The following is a 22,298-nucleotide window of genomic DNA, read 5'->3' on the forward strand; positions in this document are numbered from 1 at the left end:
AAACTGGTAAGTTCAATCAAAGTCTACAATCTACCCTTCTTAGGTGAAAAGCTAATGCCCGCGCTACGATCGAAAAAAGAAATGCTGCGTGCCCTGAACATGGTGATATCACAACTGGATAGATGCCAATTTCATGACGTGAGGGAACCATGTTTGATTCCGACCGCAGGAATTTTTTTTTTTTTCTTGAGGCAAACACTCCCAACACCTGCTCGTGGGACCCTGTACTCCTCACCACTTTCCCTCAGACTAGTTGGCCTAGCATCTTCGCCCCCTCCACTTTGCCGAGCAGAGTTTCCCGTGCACGATCTAGACTGACATCAGAAAGCTTAAACGCTTAAACAGCTTTGTTAAAATGATGTAGCCCTATTAAATTTCACAAAGGCGCTCGAGTGCAGCTATCGCACTACCAGCTTCTTGCCTTTCCATGCAACTGTGTATATGTAGGTAAAGAAAAACACTACCAAAATTTCCAAATGCTACAATCTTGCTGCGCTGCTCTGCAATGGCATGCGCATTGATGTTAGATATCCTGGTGACTACAGTTTAAATGACTGAACGAACCTCAAAGTAACACAATGAGGGTTAGTAAATACACTACAATGCATTTTAGAGCCTTCATTTAAATGATGTGCAAACATTTTTGCAATCACTTGCAATCGTGCATTTTGTTCACATTCTAGCGCTTTGGGGAAACACATTTACCTTCTGCAGAAGCATTCATTCAAGCACAAATCGAGAAAATACACAGCACCTTTACCAAGAAAACAAGAGAAAAAAACTAGTTGAACTGATAAAAAAAGTGACCAACCAGCATTTGCAATCGGTGCCATGCAGTGTTGCCAGAAACTTGCTACAATTGGTGTGTGAAATGTCTGTTGCAGCGATATCCTACTGCAAGACGACGAAACCACAGAACTTTTGACGAAGCTTTATGAACACTTCAAGAGCAACACGTGCACAGATGTTTTTGGAACCTGTGCTCTTTTATGCAGTGTATAAAAACATTTTAATAGGACTGGCAGTGGTTTATAATTCTTGAGACTTGGGAGGCTCAGAATGTGTGCCAATCCCTGCTGCACCCAACGCAGTCAAGATGCCAGAAGTGTAGGGAAAAATTTTTATTGCAACTGCACATGTTTTTAGAAACTTTTTTTGTACCTGTACAAAGTTAGTGCCACCTGTCAAAATACCAACTCAAATCACAGTACAAAAAGAGGCAACCAGCCACAAACTGATGCATGCCATCAAAAGGATGTTAATAAATGGTTCACATGCAAACAGCCCCAATCAAAAGGTGTCAAATGCGCGCAAGTGCACGTCATAAATCCAACTCAATAGTCGCTCTGCCTACACTGCACAAACAACAGTGCTAGGGAGGAAAAAAAAAAAAAAAAAAGAATTGCACAAGGCAGTGCAAAGCTCTCGACAGTGCCCTAAATTCAGTACCACCCTGCAAGAAAAAAAATCCCCTAACAAGGTGGCCAGCCAGGTGGCGTATTTTTTTTTGGCAAGTTTGCTTTTTCCCCATGCTCTTCTTGCTCGTCACTTGTGCCCGGCGCATGGTGCCACGGCCACAGCGCAGTGCGCCGTGATTTGGTCTGTTCTTTTTTTCTCTTTTGCATTTTTTCGCTCTTCATTTTGGTGGAGGGGGAGTGCTTCGTTTGTCAACACTCTTCCTGCTGTTGTCTCTACAAGATGGTGGTGGTTCCCTTTTGTAGCTTTTCGTTTGTGGATGTTCACAAAACATGTGCATGTCGTCAGATGTTAGCGTGACAAAAAGACAACTCGTCGCAGCGGCGAAAAAAACTGCTTACAGGGGGACGGGTGGGGTACGACGGGTGTTGGTGTCTGCCAGAATGGAAAAGAGCATCCGGGCAGGGGGGGAAGACAGAAGTGCACAGGAAGAAGACACGCTCAACCTCTCCTCTTCTCACAGTCACACCAAAAATGACAAAACAAGCCACCTCTCCACAGCCTCTTTTTTCTTTCTTTCCACACAAACGCGCGCGTCCCAGTAACGGATCTGAATAACTTACAAACCCGCGCCATTTCCCAAAACAACAGAAAAGAAGAAGAACAAAAGGGGCTTAGCCCGACTGAAACAACAATTGTAACAGCTGTTGACAAAACAAAAAAACAAAGCATGAGCAGTGTGACCTGCCCGGCAGTTCTTCACAAGGGGGAGAGAGAGAGAGAGAGAGGGGGGAAAAAAGTACACTTGGGTGTAGAGAGCCTCCTCCCCTGATCCCAACAAGCCCCTTCGCCACACGATAAAGCTTTGGTAGCCGCACGCACGCACAAACACACACTCAAAACGCAAAAGAGGATTCCTGGTCAAAAGGTGTGCTCTTTCAATTTTTTTTCTTCTGTCTCCGCACCGCCTACGCGCCAAGCGTGGGGGCGGCACCCCCCCCGTCGGTGGTGGGTGGGTGGTGGTGGTGGTGGTGGTTAGGGAGGGGAGCGTGCACCTCGAGAGAAACAAAGAGTCGCTGCTGCTGCTGCTGCTGCCCGGGCTCAGCCTTCAGGCCGACACGGTGCCCTCCACAGCTGCCGACGAGGACGAGGACTCGAGGTTCCCCGAAGAGGCGGCGCCGTTGCTCGTGGCCTCACTGCTGGCCGCCTGCCAAGTGCAAGCACACGCCCCGCGTCAGCCACAACCACGAGCCTGGCGTGCAAACTAGTCACTACGCCACTGGCCGCTCTCTCGACTACCACCTAGGATGAGCAAGACGCTGCCTTTTGGCCTCTTCAGTGCATACTCCCGACCAGACATGCGTTCGTCAAATACTCAACTTAGAAGGATTAAGGGGGCAGCCTGGTCTTAGAGCTATTCTTTTATTTACCAACCAATTTTAATGGAACTGCACTGCATTAGAGTTTTTTGAGCTGATTTCAAATCTGCCATTAGATTTTTTGTAAGTTGATTATATTTTGAGTTAATGATCAATCGCCATTACTTTGGGTCAGTTACAAAATAACCACTCCATACGGAATGGCAATTACTACGTGGCTAGGCAGACAAATGACTACAGAATACAACGTAGGAAGAACTTTTTTGATTCAGCTATTTTTGGTCGTTTTACAACACAGTGAACTTCGCTTCTCCCGTGCTTTGCCAGAAATAGCTCGCAGGTGGTGCCTATTGAACAAAATAATAATTTTCCGAAGCCTCCATTTGAAAAATGTTTCCAACAGTGTATTCTCCACACATTTCGGTATCAGAAGCAAAAAAAATTACAGTTGTCCCTGCTCTGGGTGCAGAGATATCTGAGGGCGAAATGCTAGCTTTGCAATGCAAGAAAAGTGCCATTTCACCATCGAATTTTGCTCTGAGCTGTAGAGTGCACTTTAAAATGCTACTATAATATAGTAACAACAAAATATGGTGCCTTTTGATGAGGAAATTTAGACTGATAGAAAAGTGGCCATAGAGGCTGAAAAATGCCATTTTTCAGAAAACGCTTTCTTTGACCGTTTTTCGGCCCCAAAGACCCAACACCCCCCCCCCCCCCCCCCCCCAAAGGTTGATTGATTGATTGATTGTGGGGTTTAACGCGCCGACGCAACGCAGGCGATGAGGCGCGCCGTAGTGGAGGGCTCCGGATTAATTTTGACCACCTGGGGATCTTTAACGTGCGCCGAAATCTCGTACACATGGGCGTTTTTGCTTTTCGCCTCCATCAGAAAAGCGGCCGCCGCGGCCGGGAATCGAACCCGCGACCTCGTGCTCAGCAGCGCAACGCCTTAGCCACTGAGCCCCCCTTAAAGGGACACTAAAGGATGGATGCCTTTTTGTTCCAACTGGAAATCACGCCTATCAAAGTTTTTATAATTCGACAGAAAACAATGCTTCATTTAGAAACGAGGCTGGCATTCCTTTGCTACCCTTTCACCTTTTCCCAGCCCAACGTAGCACTCCACACAGAAAGAGGAAGTGCCTACGAAGTCAGGCAAGGGTGATGCTGCCACTCAGGGCAAATCAACTTAACTCTGACAATACCCCCTGCAAGCTGCTGCGCTCCATGGAGAGCAGAAGGGTGTATTAAGGGGAGACGTGGGTCTTGAAATTAACTTTTTATTAATTGGTCTGTGATAATGAAAATCACTGTGCATATGTGTTTTGTCTTCCTCATTTCAAATATGTAATTAGTTTTCAAGTGGTATAATTATTTTCTGAGTTATAAAGAAAACATTGGAGCCTAATTAAGTAATTTCTTACGGGCCTTTAAGGAACTTTTATTCAACTTTTTTTAAAAATAAATGGCATGGATGTGTAGCTTAAGACCTGCCATGCATGCTGAAGCTATTTATATTCCTGTAAAGCTGGTTGATTGGACAAAATTAGTCTAATTATGCCAAGTACAGTTTTCAGAAAACTTAATGAGCTCATATTATTACTCATAACATTTATTTGGGGCAAAATGAGCCAATTAAAATAGCATCAGCATGCAGTTCATTTTATCCCGAATTTAACGGTATAACACTTGTAGAAATCCTTTGAAAAAAACTATCTCAAAACCCCTGTAAGGCAAGGCACATATGCAAAAAAAGGGAAGCCGAGAAAATCGCAGTTGAAGTTTTACTACAAGTGACAGTTTTAGCTATTGAGCATATGAAAAAAAGAAAGGTTCTAGAATGTAGCTCGCTTTTCGCTCAACACGAGCATACCAAGTTTGCTGAAATCAGTTGATGGGAAAATTATGAAATCCTCTGTCTACAGATGGCACTTGGCAGAAAAACTGAACAAAAGCAAAGCCAGAACGTTGCTTCAATTTTTATGCTGTTGGCAGCGCGCCGTCACTCTTTGGCGACTAGGGCTGAGGTGCCGATCGTGCACCACAGTTGTAAATGTTTATTTTGTTATGTTACTGCTTCATTTGTAGCAATCAAATCGGATTTGCATCGCGTGAAATGAGTTGCAGCGAAGGGGCTGGTAACGGAATGCCCGCCACTGTTCTGTAACGTGCATGCGCTTGGCTAGGTGGGATAACCACGTTTTCGGTTTAATCTACTCGTATATCACGTCACCAACGCAGATTGTGCACAGTGCGAACATTTATAATTCTCAAGTCGCTCATCTATATGGTAAACTGCCGACGAGGAAGCGCGCGCCGGAGTGCGGGCCGACCCGCCGCGGCATCGTTGATAACAGAATGAACACACTTCCCTTGCGACGTCTGCATGCGGCATCCTCCACTTTATCATTTCTTTTCTTTCTATTTGCTGCTGATCGAAAGATAGACGCACCTTAGTGCCCCCGCAGGCGTAATCATATCACTACGCTATCGTCTCAGCAGCCCGCGCGGGCGCTAAGCCTACCTCCGTCTCGGCGCCGTTCTCGCGATAAGTCGTCGTTACACGAGCAGAAAATCGTATTTCAGGCGCTTTTAAAAATGCATGTTCTTCCTTTCGGTTATCGATAGACATATTTACTTTATTTTTACGCCATGCGGGGCGTTTGCCGGTCCTCGCATAGACGAACACATGAGCCGTTGCACTGTGATGAGAGGGCCGAGCAGACGACCCACGGCGCCCAGCCAATGAGGTTGCGCCCTGCGGTCACGTGCAGTCAGTAGCCAATTACGCGGCGCGTCCCGTCTCTTTTCTACCCCGGTTTTACTCGCAACCAACAGACGAAACGGAGTGGTTCTGGCGGGGAATTGAAAACGAAAAGACGCGCTTTCGAATGAGACCAAGATGGACGCCGTGGCGCATGTAGAACCCGAGGGGCGAGTCGTCGAAAAAATGCTATTTTCGCGTCTAATCTTGGCCGATTTTAGCGGTCGTCGGTGCTATAAACTGATATTATGGCTCAAATACGTACTCCTGGGTCTGGATATTTTGCTAACAGGTAGAAAAATAGCTCTACTTTCCGAAAATGGCGATTTCTAAAAATCGATTTTTTGGCCAAATTTCGGGATTCCAAGACCCGCGTCTCCCCTTAACCCTTTTCCGCACTCTTCAGCACTGTATTCAGTGTTTGCTGTTCTCCATTGTAACGATAAACAGCGCTTAGCGTGAATGAAGAAAAATTAACAAACGCAAGCACCGTGCTTCTGAATTTTCTTCGGCCTCGTCTACACGCCGTTTTTCAGCAAAATAGAAAACAGAACCAATTGGCCCTAGTTCAAACCCTAGCCGCAGTTCCCCTTTGTGCCTATTCATGGCACCATCAATGAAATAATAACACTAATGCCCGCGCAAAGATTCTTTAAAACACAGCATCGACAACAACAAATCTTTGCAGACCTCTGTGCACATTGTGATTACACAGCGGTCAAAGCACTGCAAAGGACTTCCCGCTTTCCCCAGCCAAAGCCTGAAGTGCCAAAGCACGCAGCAAAAGAACGGGCAGTGGTGGCCATTATTACCTTGCCAGCCTGCCGGCCGTTCCCGGTGGACTCCCTGCGGGGCGACTTGTCCCTGGGCGGCCGCTCCTCGCGAGACTTGTCCCTGGGGGGCTTGTCCTCGCGAGATTGCCCCCCGCCGCCACCGCCGCCGCCGCTGCCCGGGGACCCAGCGCCGTCATCGTCCTGCGTCTGGGAACCGGGGCGCTGGCCGCGGCGTCGGGGTCGGGGGCGGAAGGGCGGTCTCCGACGTTGGCTCCCCGTCTGGCCGCCACGCTCCCGCTCAGGCCCCACTGCAGTCTCCCCCTCGCTCTCCTGCACCCACCCCCACCGAGGGGCGGTCACAACACTGCGCTTCCACAAGACCCGATACGCCAATGCTGCTCGAGCAACAGGCTACTCAGTGCCAGGGGAATCAAAAACAAGGGGAAACGCTGCCAAATGCTTCGCACCTCCGGCTGTTTATTCACGTGGCTTTGAGGAAAGGTTTTATGCAAGTCGCAATCACAAAACACCAATCAGACCCACAACTTTGAATTTGAACGACTGAACTGTTTTTGGTCCACGAGATACCGAAACAACCTTAATTACGGGATTATTTTTAATTTTGCAACTGCTTCCACACATTCCGAGACCATGAGCAAGTGAAAATGCATGAACAAATATTCTTACTCAGACACAAGCCTTAGCACTTCTAACATAAGCGCTGCATTGCTCCGTAAAGTCTATTCACTTACTCACTCACTCCGAAACCTGTCTGATTCTAGTACGGCCTGACAAAGTAGAATGCACAGTTATAAACAAGTGCATTTGCGACTGTACACAGTTACCGTATTTACCCGATTCTAACGCGCACCCGATTTTCCTGGCAAAAAAACAAAAAAAACTTGCACCTCCGATTGTAACGCGCACAGGACTTTGTGACCCAGACAAACGAGTGCGAGAGAAACGGGCGATTTATTTCCCGAAGTAATCTCACTCATCTCGCTCCTCGTCGCTCTCCACTGACCACAACATCTCGGCTTCTGTGCCTTCAAGCGCGTTCGCAATGGCACATTTCTGAACAAACGTTCAACCATGGTCTATGGGATCGTGGCCCACGCCTCGCACGCCCATCCCGAGAGAGAGGTGCACGCTTCAGCCGACCGCTCGTTTTGAACGCGTGGGAGCTGCTGCTGCTATTGGTGTTATCAAGTGCGCAAGTGAAACGATTTGACGATTTGTGTGAACGCCGATAGAAAAGCCTAGGTGCCTAGGCTTGCTGCGTCCGAAAAATTGTTGCTAAAAGCTTTGGCGCCATCTTGAGATGGCGATGGCAATGGGTGGGACGAAATTTCCGCTGTTTCGGCAGTTTCGGTTTTGTATCCGATTCTAACGCGCATGTGATTTTTCGGCCTATTTTTTTTGGAAAAAAAGTGCGCGTTAGAATCGGGTAAATACGGTACGCACCAGAGATTGCCACTTGGCCAAACGCGCAGAAGGTGCACTGAGAAGACACTGCACTTGAATCGCTGAACCCCACGGGGATCATCCACCAAGACATGCCGTGCAACTATGAAGCAACAAGCACAGAAAAGACGAGCGACCACATGCAGGACATGCAGGCACATGCCAGTTATTAAGAGGTGCAGGTGCTCAGTTACCGGCAATGCGCAACCAACAGCCAAAGTCGGGATGCTCTGAAGCACAATGGCAGTTCAACAAAAAAAGCAGCAGCAGCCTGAGAGACAGAACTAAACACATTTGCACCCTTTGAAAGCACAAACACCCCAGAAATGAGACCCCAGCAACATGGGCATTGAACTGACCGTCCGAATGCCATTCAACTATTACAAGGAACTATGTGCACGTTGGCAGCGTGTACCAAGCACGCGCACAACGTGTCGGGTCTGTGTCTGCCCGTTCTGCCCCTTCACACGACAAGCACACACCCATAGACGTGCACACAGCTGAAAACACTCTCACACTTATGACACTTGGCAACGCTTGAGGAGTTTCACAACGTCAACTGTACACCAGCAGTGAACTACGTATCGAACTAAACATAACGAGGAAAAAAAAGAAAAGGGGGCCAACATAATAAAGCCGTAAGAATAATTGAAGGGGTCGTCCGTTATTAAAACGGTTGGCCACTGCGCAGACCAACAAGGTTTCAAGGCTGTCAGCAGCATGCTGATGATACGTACATTCACACATATCAACAAATTCTTTTCGCAGCCAGGCACACACGACATTACACGATAAAGAGGCAAAAGAGCTACAGCTTTTAGAAAACACAGGCTGTCGAGCTCTGTTTGAATCGTCCCTCCTTCCCGGCCGGTGGTGCCAGCCCCCTCTCCCCGCAACACAAGAGAGAGACGCCCACAGCGGTGCCGCACCTTCGCTTCCCCGTCGAGGCCGCTCTGACTGCCCTCAGTGTCGCTGCGCGGCCGCCGAGGCCGGCGCCGGAAGTAGCGGCCGTAAAACTTGCGCGGCTGGGGGGGCCTCCGCGAGCCCCCGTCGGCTCCTCGACCGCCCGAGTAGTCGCCGTCCTCGTCGTCCCCTCCGCGATCCAGCTCCTAGGGAGGAAGCGGCCACCATCCACCACACATCCGGCTGTGCTCTGCCAGCACACTACACCACTACAGCCTCCGCCACATCACTAACGAACACGGCCCCTTCTGCGGTCACCCGGGGTCACACCTCTACAGACGAGGGAAAAAAAAAAAAAAAAAAAAAAAAAAAAAAAATCCTCCTTTCAGACTGTGCAAGCACTGCAACAGCCAGTGAAAGTCGCGCAACCTCTTGCTCCTGCTCGATGCGATGCATTTTGAGAGGATGACGTTAACGCTACTTGCCGAGAAAGATTTGCTGCACCTGTGCAGTGAGCGAGCACAGCTTATCACACACAACATCGGCAGAAACACTACTCCCAGATGTTTCACCTGCAACACCATGATGTTTTCGCTTCCCTACACATAAGCAGTCTAAGGCGCCTCTACCTATTCACTTTCTACCTAACCAGTCAAATCTGGTCTGTCAGTGCCTCTTCAACCATTTACCTGTGGTGGGGCTCTAAAGCTTTTTGTTTTGAAACTACTGTAATGTCAGTGACGTTCTCCTAACCTCCTCATGAATTTCCTCCCCTCTAATGACCCTCACATGAGGGTTAACTGTATGCACAGATAATGAATATCAGCATATTTGGAGTGCATGTCAACCACTAGCACATAAGGTGTAAAAAATCTTGGCCATACACCTGCAGGCAACACAAAATTGAACATCTCTGAGTTTTTGCAGTTCTCACACGTAATGAACAGCACTGGCAGATTAGAGTACACCCAGTAACGGATAGCATGACTGCTTGTGCTGTTTGAACAATAAGGATGTGATGCACAGTGTGTAAACAGAACCAAAACTCAGTGCACTTATAGCAGTGCCACACATAAATCGAAGGAACGGACCTTTTCCCAGTACTGTTCTGTTTAGCAGCCGCGCCTATTCCCATCGATGAATACAAATTCAAATTTTGGTGTTCTCCGAGCGCTTCTGGACCACTAATGCCATTCAAATGGTCAAGGAGGAAGTATTTTATCAGTTTCACTTTCCAGTTTCGTTTTTCCGCCGCGTGGGGGATTTTTAAATGTCCTTCACCGGCAGGGAAAGGAGCTTACGTTGTTTGTTAAGGGGTCACCGCCGCTCGCCGATGCTTCGCGTGAACAGCGAGTTGACGGATTCCCATGTAACTGAGTCTGAATCTGTGCATGATGGTAGCAGCACAGACACAGAAGATGACTTCGATTCATCAGACTTTCCTACAGTCAGAGAACGTGCGTCAAGTCGCCCCGGACCATCACCAGGTGTGCGCCCTTGAGTTTCGCTTTCTTCTCCGGTCGCTCTATCGGTGGTGCGCTTTGTGTAAACAGATCCGGCCCTGTTCTAAAGGCCACAGCTCTTAACAGCAGGGTGTTGACTTCGTTCGGGTGAAACCATTTTGCACTGACTGCAAAGAGTCGAGTTTTCTCCACAAAGATGACCCAGAGTTGACCTTGGCGTAGTGCTCCGGAGCAGCGAGTGGCTGTTTTATTTTTGTATGTAAACAACTTTCGGAATTGCGCCACTCGTATTTGCAGTATTATTCTATAAGCGTTTTATGGTCAAAATGTACATTTCATATTGTTTTTATGTCTACCGTGTGCGAAGTAGCATTGAGGTTATCAATTTTTTTCTGTTACTTTGTTTTCACAATTTTTGATAACATTCCTAATGCGTCTGATGTTTGAAATTATTACTGTTGGAAAGCCCCATTCTTCCTCTATCATATCATTACTTACACTTCAGCATCCATCATTTTCTGCACAAGAAAAAAAAATTTCCTGGACTACCCAAAAACAACCGGTAGACACTAGTGTTTAAATACTTGAATGTATGTAAATAACTTTCGTACTTACAGAGCTCATTTTTGCAGTATTACTTTATAAGGCCCTTATTTTCAAATTGAACATTTCAATATTTTTATGTGTACCCTGTGCAAAGTGGGAGTCTGGCTTTTTTTAGCAACTTCTTTGAGCCCAATACCGTTACCTAATACTCTTAACCCTCTATACGAGCTGCACCCTCACACAAGTATGCACGGTAGTGCAGCGTATGACCACCTACCTACCAAACCGGCTAGCCCCACAATACACAAGCACAGCATACTTCCCCTACGCATCTTGTGCATCATTTCAAGAATAGAGCTAAAGAGTATCCATGGAAAATACACTTCGGATATGAAACAGCACTGAAAATAACAGTCAAGCCACGATCACCGTGTACCAGCCCTGTAATCTGTTGCATGGCAAGCTCTTTTAACCAACCTGGCAGGAATGAGCAATACAATATCAAAAATGATAAGGAAATGCATGAAACAAAATGGAATGCACTAATGAGCAAACAACTGCTGCTAGGGCCCAGCTACGCAACTACAAGCGACCATCTTCATCTAAGCGCACGAAAGCAGCTGCTATGACCACAACACACAAAGCAGTGCAGAAAATTAAAGCAGTGCCCTCTCGGATAAATGTGTAAATGCTTTGCACAAAACAAAAACCCCCAAATCGATTGCACACCAGTACGGAGACTTCCCACATCATAACAACAGGTAACCTCTGCACGCTGATACATTTCATTAAAATGTGACGTGTTGAAACCAGAGCACACTTTAGATACAGGCTTCAGCCCTGCAGCAGCGCACGCGAGTTCCCACATTTTCCAATGCTTCAGAGGACCAGTGCCCAAGGAAGACCAGTGACGAGAACAGGGTGAGTACTACTAGCTGCCACGGTGCCGTGGTGAGTGAACACAAGAGGCAAGAAGGAGAGAGCCGCAGCAGGTGTGGGTGCAAGGAAAGAGAGGGGGCATGCATGCTGGAAGGAGGGGGACTTGCCTCCCCCTGGAGGCTGGCGCGGTCCCCTCCGGCCGAGTTCCGGGGAATGCCGCGTGGCCGGCGGAAGTAGCGTCGGTAGAAAGGCCTCCGCGGCGGGGGTCCCCTTCGGGGCTGCCGGTTGGTCTCTCCTTCATCCTCGCCCGCAAGCTCTGCCCCTTCGCTGTCCTCCTGGTCCTGCACAGTGACGCGGGTGGCAAGGGGGGCTCACACTTCCGTGCTTTATTAACCCCTGGCAGAGACGGCACTTTGTACTCTGCAACAACTGTGCCGCCGTTTATGCAAAACTAATCGTAACGCAAAAGAAAACAACTGGGCTTGACTGACATCGGCAGGCCTGGTACCTTTACGACTGGCACAAGATGCCGACTATGCAAGGAGCCATGCCAAGGTGCCCTTGGAGTAAGGAAAAAAATCCTACAAGCCATTCACCCCGCAGGCTAGGCAGTCTCAAGCCAGAAGAAATTACATTGAAACAACGTATTTCGGTCCCTATACACAAACAGTGAAATGCAGCATTTGGCATGTGCAACAGCGCTAGCTAGCACCAAAAGCGATGCTTCGAGTACAGCGGGAAAAAAAGAAAGGAACATTTGTGATTTTTAAAGATGTTTGGCATGCCTTCGAAAAGTCCTGTCGGAGTATAACGAGCCCAAAAGTACAGAAAATTTTATGCAATTTTTTTCCAAGCTTGAAGTCGCCAAAAGTGAGAAATAATACAGTAAAACCTCGTTACAAGAGACACAAATCGGCAGCACTAGCGAATCGGCTTCCACAAATCGGTAGCACTAGCGAAATCGCTTTCGGCGTGACAAAACATCGGCCTGCGTGTCTGGCCGGTTCAGGGGTGACGTCATATAGTCGTTTTCGGAACCGGAAACGATATCCTGCGCTGCTGTTGTCGGTGGTATTAGTTTGGGCAGGAGATGTGGGCGTAGCTGTGTGAGCAATGCTTGTAAACGTTGCGTGTTCGACGTCTTTGCTCTTCAGTTCGTGGCCGGCGCATGGTGTTCCCTTGCACTGGTACCGAAAACTGCTCGGCGCAATGTCGACGAGCACCGCGGCAACGCGGCAGTGCGCATCGCCGAGCTCGCCCAAGTTGTGCTATGGCAAGCTCGCAGTATGCGAAGTACTGCTCGTGGAAGCCTGTCCTAGCAAATCGACACCGACGCCAAGATTCCTTATTTTCCGCGCGACGACATGCAGCGCTAAATGTGGACTGAGTTCGTGCGCGGCGGCGGCCGCAAGAACTGCCGCCCAAGCCAGCGGGCTCGGGGTTGCAGGGTCACCTTGGGTGTTGGGAACTTTAGGCTTAGTATCGTGGCGACTATTTGATCGCTGGTATCTGTACAACTGCGAATGACCATCCCTTGCACAACTTTTCACCACACTATCATGCACAACTTTTCACCACACTATCATCCCCTTTTTCGCATATGGAGCTTTATTTTGGCAATTTCTGTTTCAGCGATCGGTGACCAAGACATCTGCCGCGGCCTGTTTTGATTCTAGCGCGCAGGTGGCGTCATCTTTCGGCCACTCGCCGCACCGCGGTGTCGGCAGTGCTGGGTCGGAGCGCCGAACCTCCGCTGCCGGTCAGTGTAGGCTTACCATCGCGGCAAATATCTGAATGCCACTTTTAAATTCAGCGCTGATAACAACCCCTAGCACAATTTTTCAACACACTAACATCTACTTTCTCGCATGTGGAACTTCTTTTTCGCGATCAGATTGATTAGAAGAGTGGCGACAAGCTGTTGCTATCACGGTCTGCGCCGGTTCGAGCCGCAGTGATATTAAAAAACGGACGACGGCGAACACATCACCGGCCTAATCGCCTGGCCAAATAAACTTGTTCTGTCTGCCGGGTGGCAGCGACTCATCCGAGTCTGACGATTCAGACGACATGTCGACTGCGCGGGGGAGTGCGGACCATGTGCAATCGTAGCAGACGATGCGGCGAACGCATGGAGGAAAGAAAAACATCCCTAACGTCACGGGTGAGACCGTGACGTAAGGCAGTCCGCAGCATCTTAGCCTGCAACCCAGCGTCCCGCCTAATTGTGGTCGTAGCGCCAAATCCTCCCCTGGCGAGCCTGGGCGGGCAAAATCGAGTTGTAATTGCTATAGCAACGTCACCGCCATCTTGAGCTTGGAGGCGTACTAATTGTCATGGCAACACAGCGAGGAGGCGCAAAATGGGGGGGAGAGGGGGCTGATGCTTTCCTCCCCCCCCTTCTTCCCGCCGCTCCGCTGCCGGCCCCGCTAGCCCCGCCAGGCCCCGCGCCGCCCGCTAGCACCGCTAGGCCTCGCCGAGACCGGCGCGCCTCCATGCAGGCGTACGGGACAGTAAGACGGCAGCAGAAATCGCACTTCAACACTTTATTCATGTTACGAAGATACGACCGAGCACAAACGCAACGTGCCGTGATAAGCACTGATGTTCGACACGGCATAGCATAAGTTGACATCGAACACGGCACACGTAGTTGTACAGCTCACGACACCGGCGCTATCGTTCAGATTAAATTCACGCTTTACGAACGAGTGTCTCACCTTTTGCTAACACGAAGCAAAATCACTTCTTGCTGCGCTTCCTCCCTGTGCATGGGGCTTATAACCGCTCTTCTGTGGTCTTCAGAACGCTGCCACGATATTTCCGCTATGCTACGACTCGCACGCGAGCCACGGCGAGCCCCGCGGCTTCTCCCGCGCACCGACACTGCCGACACCGCTTGCTCCGGCAGCTGCGGCGACCGTTACCCCGCTGTCGCGCATGCGCGCCTAAAGTCGCGCCGGGAAGAGGTAGAGTGGGAAAAACAGTGAGAGAAGGAGGAGTGTTTTGCTTTCCCCGCGCCGCTGCGACTTGGAGCGCGTAAATCAAAGAGGAACTAGCAAAAAGTCACCTCGGACTGCGTAAGGCTGGCCTGCTTGCAGGCTGGCCTTCGAACGGCCATTTTCCCGCGCGGCGACCAAATTTGAAATTGGTTGCAATAAACATGCTATAATTCTGTGTTGGCGGCTGACGGCTTTCGGTTCGATTTTCGTAATTACTGGGCCAATAATTCTTTACAGCATAAAAACTGAAAGCGAGAAATTTCGTGTCAGTACTCCTTTAAACTGAGAAATAGGTCTGCACATGTGCAAAAGGGAAAGCTGACGCACAGTGCACTCGTGCATCTTGCTTGCGTCTATCGAAAATTGTTGAAAAAGCCTCAAAATATGACTGTTCAGAGTGCTTCCCACTCACCTTCATGTGTACTTGACATAACCACATGCAGTGACGGCGACAAGCGACGCCGAAAACGTAACTCAAAAGGTACAACAGCAGAGTGACAACGACAAGCGAAATAAATTAATACACTGCCGCCAATGTCCTCTGTCGTCGTCGCTACAGTTCACTGTATCGCCGCTGCCGCTCGCTTGTGGGCTGTTTCTGGCCAGCAAAAAGCGAGCGAAGGTCCCAGCGGCCTGTTCATACCGCTTGCCGCCGCCGCCCACACTACAGCCACTAAATAAGCTACGCTAGCCCACACTATCCGTTTTCTGCACTCGTTCAGTTACGATTTTCGCATCGCTCGTCGCCGCCGCTGCGTTTACTTACCCCTTGAAGCATGCACTGCCTTGGCCAAGCGCAATGAGACAACATACATAGCTACTCGACAAGCCAGTATTTATTTGCCATTTAACGCATTCATGCAATTTCATCGCGCGTGCTTGAAGACTTACTTGCGGTAATAGGCTCCGCCTCTAAGTTTATTTAAATCTGCTTGGACAAAGCAAATAAATACGACGCGATTGCATCATTCTTGCATCTCTATGTTGCATCTGCTTCGCCTGCCGAAACGCGTAGCATACGATAATAATACTGTATTGAGAGGAAGCAAGAGCAGTTTCAGACAATCTAAACAATTTTTTTCAGCTAAATATTGCAAAAAATCAAAGAAAACATCACCCAGTTTGGAGTATGTAATAATTTAAAAATAAATCCGGGACGGCCCACTGTATCTGGTGGCGTGAGCCAAAGGCAGCACTTCTGCTCTTTTTTTCTTTGTAACACCCAAATTTGTTTTGAAACATAAGCCCTCTAACATGGTGTCTTATACAAAATAAAATTTGTTAACAGCGGCACTTTTGGCAGCAATTTTTTAAACAAAAACTCACTTTGCATAGCCACAAAGCCGTTGCCGGTCATGCCACGCCGAACTTCCGGCCGAACTACACACTATGGCGGCACTCATGGAGGCGTAGAGCGCCTTCGCCGAATCACGTTGACGCTAGCGCCAGATTCCACTCCAGGTGAGTTAGTGAGAAACTCTATAAGTAGAACGACTGCCCTTGCCAGTTTTCCAAAGGCGCCTTCTGGGCTGCCGATTGCCTGGAGCGCGTGCGCACGGTTTGAGTTCGTCGTCTGACGCCTCTCATTGGTCGGCACGACTGCTACGTCAGTTTTTTTTTTTTTTTTGTCCCCCTCCCGTTGTATCATGGCGTCTGCTTTGCGCGTCTGATGGAGTTCGCTCTTTGGCGCAGTGCTCACTTAGAGTAGTTTTGCTAGACATTTTCGCGGTTTCTTAGGATTCTTTTATCGCACACTTTCGTGACTGATGCCAGGAGACGTACGATTGAAGAGGACGACCCGTCATGTGTACAGGAAGCAAAAGTGCCGTCCACCCGCGTAGTGCGGCTTCGGGCCGCTTGACTCAGCCGGATGAAAATTGTTCGCAGCCTCATATTGCTTCGCCTGTCCCATCGCCTGACCAACTACCTCAGGAATCCAGACCTGGTCCAAGCACGTCTTGACTTGCCACAAGGTATTACACGGCGGAGGAGATCGCCGCGCGTACGGAACACGCAGATGAGATCAAGCGCAGCATGGAGATCAAATCACCAACACAGTAGAAATTCGACCTCCTTGAAGTGGATCTGGCGCACTTGGAGGTAGAATTCGGCACAGATTTTGTCTTAGTGGATATGGCAATGCTGAAAGACGTTTTTGCGCACGTCGAGTGGGGCAAGTGCGGGCTGGCGGCGCCGGATTTGAGACGGCTGACAGGCAGTACAGACTCGCCGTGACGCTCCAGGTGACGTGCTCGGTTTACGAACATCGTGTGGAGCGTTTTTTGTCACAAGGACCGAACGATCTGGCAACATCACTCCTTTCGAGGTAAACATAACGGCTTCGAAAAGTATTCAAAGCATCGGAAAGGGGGTGTCTGCTCTGTTGGATTTTTGTGTTGGGATAAACGTATCCACAGAGGCTAGCCTACACCACAAGACGTTCCAAGCGCACTTGAAAAAAGGGGTCCAGGTTTGCGAGGACACTGCAGCAGCCTCTGAAGCAGATAGTGCATGTCGTCAAGGGCTTGTACAGAGGCCTTGCTCAGCCACCAAACAACATCGATGTCATGTTTGATGGCATGTGGATGACCAGGGGACGGTCGTCACACTTTGGAGTGGTACAGCAAGCCTTCTGCAACGCGACTTCGCCATTACGCTCTGTTTTTTGTTGTTTAGCTGCGTTCCAACCTTTTTTTGTGGCCCTGCTGCGCGGCGTTTTAAACTACGGTGGCGGAGCATATGCTGCACATGGAAATGGCGCAGCTGTGTGGCACTTCAGTGTTGACCCAGTGCGTGTAGGCTACGGGCGAAAACGAGAGGTTTTTGGGCGGTGAACAGGGGCCCAAAGAAAGTTTGCCGGTGTCGGAAAAGAAATTTTGGAGGGCCTTGACGGCACGGAAGACTGTGCCGGCTACAAAAGTGCGGCCGCAAGCGACTTCAGTGAGGAGGGAAGCTCCATGGCGAAGGGGGACGATGGCGAGTTGCAAATAAAATATAAATTTCATTACATAATTACCTACGTGTTTTTACGAAAATGGTAAGGCTCTGGACAGCGCTTCTCTTAGCAACTTTATTGTGTGAAATTTCAACTTTTAACAACGCCAGCGAGACGACACCAGATTTCACAACGCCAACCGCTTTGAAGTCGATAAATTTTGCTGAATTCCTGATGGTGTACATTACTTGGCCTCTGGTATCCCCAGTTGTAGTTGCCATTTTTGGAATCCAAAGACAGATTTGGGAATGGGAAAACCATGACTTTGTTACAGGGAAATACTGCAGTTACACTACTGACCGTTTATTTCATAACACATGGCCAAACATCAAATGCAGTTTTCTCAGTTTCATATTTTTGGTCGTTTACCTCAGCCTTGCGCAGCTTTTTGAAAACTTCTTTTTGCTTCATAAGGTCAATCTTGGTACCATTTTTTTTTTTCAATACAACCTGAGGTACCCGATGACATTCTTAGTTTTTCTATTTAGGCCGTGCATAAATAATGACTTGCAGTTATTTTGATGAGCCAGAATATCAAATACTCCCATCTTTTATACTTGAGAAAGCTCAGAATGGATACCTTCCGGCATCGGCATCAGTATGACGTGATCAGCGCCTCAACCCCAAACTGCTAGCCTGACTGCCTGCTTGTGCTGCTTTTGCCTTGTGCATCACGTCACAGTTTTGAAACTGACGACATGCTGCCCGCGCGTGTGACCACAACTGGTCAGGACGTGCGTGCGCGCGCGTCCAGACTTGCCATGGTGAGATGAGAACAGTGATGTCATGAGTGCCCTCCTGTCATGGCAGCCGCCTCAAAGGCCGTCTGGTCGAAAGTGAAACTGACACAAATAAACGGGGATGCTGTGATCAACCGTCTAATGTGCCATTCTATAATTACTGGGCTGGTAGACACGTGTAGCAGCGAAAAATACACCACACGAAAATTTTGCGTCAGTACTGCTTTAAAGTGCCTGATGCATGGGACACATTGACTCCAACACCCAAAACTCGTGCAACAGCTAGCCAGCGACATTGCATTCACTCACCCCAGTGGACTGCCTTGGGGGTGGCCTCCTGCGCTGAGCCATCCAGCGGCCCCTGAAGCGTCCCCTCCTGCGGTCAGCCGCATATGGGCTGCCCTTGACGGGCACCCCTTCCGGGCCAGTCACATTGGCCGCCTCGTTGCCCTGCACAGGGGATAGGGAATCAGGACCGCACTTAGCTCTAGGTAAGATGACGACGCTTGTCCCATCTCTACTTTTCCTTGCGTGTGCTATCAGCCTCTCATCAACTCTCCCAGCAATGCACTCTTGTTGAGTGCACTTTTCTGCGATGGCCGCCGCCAATTACGCACAGCTCACATGCCTCGCTCCCACCGACTTGTGCGCCCATTCAGATCAGCTATGCATGTGAGCTGTGACAAGTTGCACCAACAGCAGCAGGAAATTTCAAAACGTCATTTCTTCCACTGCTTATGCACCCACTGCTGTTGCTTTCGGACAACATTCGAACAGGTAGAGAGCAGTAACTCGGGCATGACCCACCCACGAGGCTGGCCACGAGTCTGAATTTTTTACATTTTAGGAACCTGTGTTAGGCACTATCAAGGACATTAACAATGCCAGTCCCTCCTGCGATAAATGCAGACTTCAGGCAAACAAGATGGCATAACCATCACATCATTGGGGTATTCGTAGCCATTATATCGCAAATCACTTAAAAACACCAAGAAGTCACAAATACCAGGCTACCTGAAAATGTAAATGACTGTAAAAAACACTAAAAACAACAAGGACCTATCAGCCCCCCCCCCCCAAACACAAGTTAAAACAGGGAGTACTGAATAACTGTCCAAGGGGCGCTAAAAATAAGGCACCTTTGTTTCACTGCCTTCTGTAACTGTTTTCCACAGATGATAAGCAATAACCCATTTGCAGAGCAATACTCAAGGGCGACTGTTGCTCCCACTGTTCGTCAGAAGTCGTCAGGTCGTCAGCAGAAGTTCCCACATACGCTTATTTTTCATTGACACAGTCGCACTTCACTGTTTCTCTTTTTTAAGTAGCAAGCTTCACCAATCTTGCGTACCACTCATGAAATGTAGCGCGGAAAAATCTATGGGATCGGTATATCTGTGTTCGCACTGGCTAACATGATTAAAGAAATTTCGCCTGCAAATGGTATATTTGCATTCACAGCAAGGCAATCCATTTAAAAAAATTCCCTTTTGGTTGCACGCAAGTATTTAGGCATTGCGCAACTTAACACAGCTGCAATGCGATCACCATTCTAGACAAGTTGCAATGCACTGTTACGAAATTATTGCTGCCTTCAAAATGATTTCTCCAGTGGTTATTGTACAACGAGTCATACTGGCTACTAAAATTAACCAGAACTACAACAAAGGTTTTAAAAATGTACAAATTGTGGCAGCGCCCAGTTAGCAGAGCTTGCATGAGAAAATGGAGCGACCGGCAGTGCACATCCCAACCAGTGACAATCCTCAGAGCATGATTCATCAAACCACCTGAAGTGTGCGCTAACAATTGCCATTATTTTTCTCCGATGGCTGGAATATGACACCTTCACCTCTGCACGGAAATACATTTATCTGGTAGTACACTAGGCACTGCCATACACAAACTTGACCCACAACAGAATGTAATGTATCAAGACTACAGAAATAAAAGCAAGGGCTTAAAAAGAAATGCCAATTTCTGCAGTTTCGTCCAGTATGACAAATTGCACAGGGCCGTGTAAGCGGGATTATTAACGGGCTTAGTGAACACCACATGACTGGGATCAACAGTAGCCGATTCAAATCAGCTCTCCGACATGTACCCACCATCACTTAATACCGTTCAGGAACGACACTGAACTGTGAAATAAAAAGTCTGCACTATTTTCTACCCGATTTTTTCTATTATGTCCCATAGCGCCATAGGCCATTATTTGAAGAATAAGAAGTACAGCCAAGGTAGAGGGCATGCGAAAATTGCAAGTGATAGGTAGACACTCACCTTTTCACCGACGACGACATCAAACTCGACAGTTTCTCCTTCCCCAACGCTCCTAACAACTTTAAGGGGGTTGTTTTTTGTTATTGCGGTCTGAAAATGCAAAAGAACCAACCACGTGTGTGATGACGGGTCTCCTCTCCCCTCACGTGCACCAGCCCTCAAAGCAACTGTTTTCAATGTGACAATAGATGACTAACTACTAAGGCAATGCATTAAAAGGCTTCCATACCTGATGAACAAAAATGTCTTCTTTCGTGTCATTTCTGTAACAAAAACAAAAAAAGGATTGGCCGGGCAGTTGAACGAAGGTTTTTCCATTATCTTACCTGTTTATGAATCCATATCCATTCTTTACGTTAAACCATTTCACCGTTCCCAAAACTCTTTCAGCTGAAAGAAAATAAACAGGCACTCAGCAACGCGTCAAACTTGGTTAAAATGCGAGAAATCAGACAAGTGCGAAGAAACTGTGCACTGGGTTTCTTTTCATTCATTGCCATTGGCGGCGAGTTGGCTCGCTTCTTTTTTACCGTTCTAGTAAACTATTAGTTAGAAAAAGTTTTTTTTTTTTTACACCCGCCACAGTCATGCAATGCGATGAAGCCACGCCTTCTGCGCAAGTAGGAGACTACAACACGCCAAGGAAGAAATTACGTGACTCCACAGACGCTCCCGATTTCGCTTGTTCCCAAGCGACCGATAGCTTTTTTCTCTTTCGCCGTCCAAAGGCGGAAGAGAGGTTTTCGGGGCCTTCGCGGCCCCGAAGCGCAGTAACTTATGACTGAAGCCTTAATGAACATCACTGAAAAAAAAAAGGCGCAAGCACGCTAGCAGTTTCAAGTCGATCACCGGAGAAGTTTTATGCCGCGTTCGTAGGTTTTTGTTTTGCTTTCCTCTTGCGCGGAAACGGCGTAGTTTATTGGCCTATTAACCCACACAACTCCAGCAGCGAAACGCCGTCAAAGGCGCGGGCACGTGAAAAAAAAATCGCGGAATACGTAGGAAGAGGCGGGTTATTTATATAGATTCTGCTCGTAGCGTGCATCGGCTAGGCCTAAAAACACACACCGCAGGTAGGCTTAGGCGCTGGAGTTTGCGTGCGCGCGGCCACGATAACTGCACTGAATATCAAGCCCGCGCAGGCATAAAGCGAACGCTGCCTACAACACTGACATTCTACACGGCAGCCAATGCGTCCGCGGCGTAGGGCCGAGTGTCAATCAAGAGCGTGCCGTCGCCACTTAAGCATTTGCAGTGCGTGCGAAGCTTTCTCAGCAAAACGCGCAGAAGATCGGTTGTGTACGTTACCGAGCACTTCCTTTTTCTTTCTTGATACTGGCTCCTCGGAACCGATCTCGGTCTCCGCCATAATTTTAAGCGCTCCCGTCCTACGATGTTATTCACCCTGGACCGGCCTCTTTCCGCCAGCGCCGATGGAACACTCCGTCCTTTACTTTGTTCTCCCTCCCCAGTTCTAACCGTGCACGCTGCACAGAGAACGCCGGTAAGCTTCGGCACGATTGGTCCGGAGTGCCATGACGTAGAACCAAAACAGTAACAGAAAATTGCCCACGCTTTTCATTCGTTACTAGCCATTAGCCACATTTACGTATCTGGCTGAGTAAAAGCCGAAATCGAAACTCGCCTTCTTAGCGCTCAAAAATGTAAAACTTAGCTAAATTGTAGTA

At 48.5% G+C, this 22,298-nt stretch overlaps 1 protein-coding gene across 2 annotated transcripts; it reads right to left on the reverse strand.

The window, feature by feature from the left end:
* Window positions 1–1,110: 1,110 nt before the first annotated feature.
* On the reverse strand, window positions 1,111–22,143 carry LOC144144615 (Y-box-binding protein 1-like). 2 transcript variants are annotated; one of them, XM_077676133.1, is made up of 9 exons: window positions 21,919–22,143; window positions 20,937–21,000; window positions 20,840–20,873; window positions 20,611–20,700; window positions 18,637–18,777; window positions 11,758–11,931; window positions 8,729–8,908; window positions 6,375–6,665; window positions 1,111–2,623 (listed from the first exon to the last, which is right to left on the reverse strand). In XM_077676133.1, exons 1-9 carry the CDS (start codon window positions 21,977–21,979, stop codon window positions 2,525–2,527), a joined length of 1,134 nt encoding a protein of 377 aa, XP_077532259.1. In that variant the 5' UTR covers window positions 21,980–22,143; the 3' UTR covers window positions 1,111–2,524. The 2 variants fall into 2 exon arrangements, with proteins under 2 accessions (XP_077532259.1, XP_077532260.1); XM_077676134.1 differs by lacking the exon at window positions 8,729–8,908 and having other exon boundaries at window positions 21,919–22,139.
* Between the last annotated feature and the right edge of the window lie 155 nt (window positions 22,144–22,298).

Source organism: Haemaphysalis longicornis, unplaced genomic scaffold (assembly GCF_048455015.1).
Source record: "Haemaphysalis longicornis isolate Haplotype H1 unplaced genomic scaffold, Haemaphysalis longicornis Haplotype H1 scaffold_7, whole genome shotgun sequence".
NCBI classification, from domain to species: domain Eukaryota; kingdom Metazoa; phylum Arthropoda; class Arachnida; order Ixodida; family Ixodidae; genus Haemaphysalis; species Haemaphysalis longicornis.

Excerpts from the sequence above, each read along its gene's own strand:
- LOC144144615 (XM_077676133.1), bottom strand. The coding sequence starts at position 21,979 with ATGGCGGAGACCGAGATCGGTTCCGAGGAGCCAGTATCAAGAAAGAAA. Across the intron at positions 8,909-11,757 it reads GCGCCAGCCTCCAGGGGGAG|GAGCTGGATCGCGGAGGGGA; the intron begins GCAAGTCCCCCT and ends CTTCCTCCCTAG. Across the intron at positions 2,624-6,374 it reads ACGGCCGGCAGGCTGGCAAG|GCGGCCAGCAGTGAGGCCAC; the intron begins GTAATAATGGCC and ends TGCACTTGGCAG.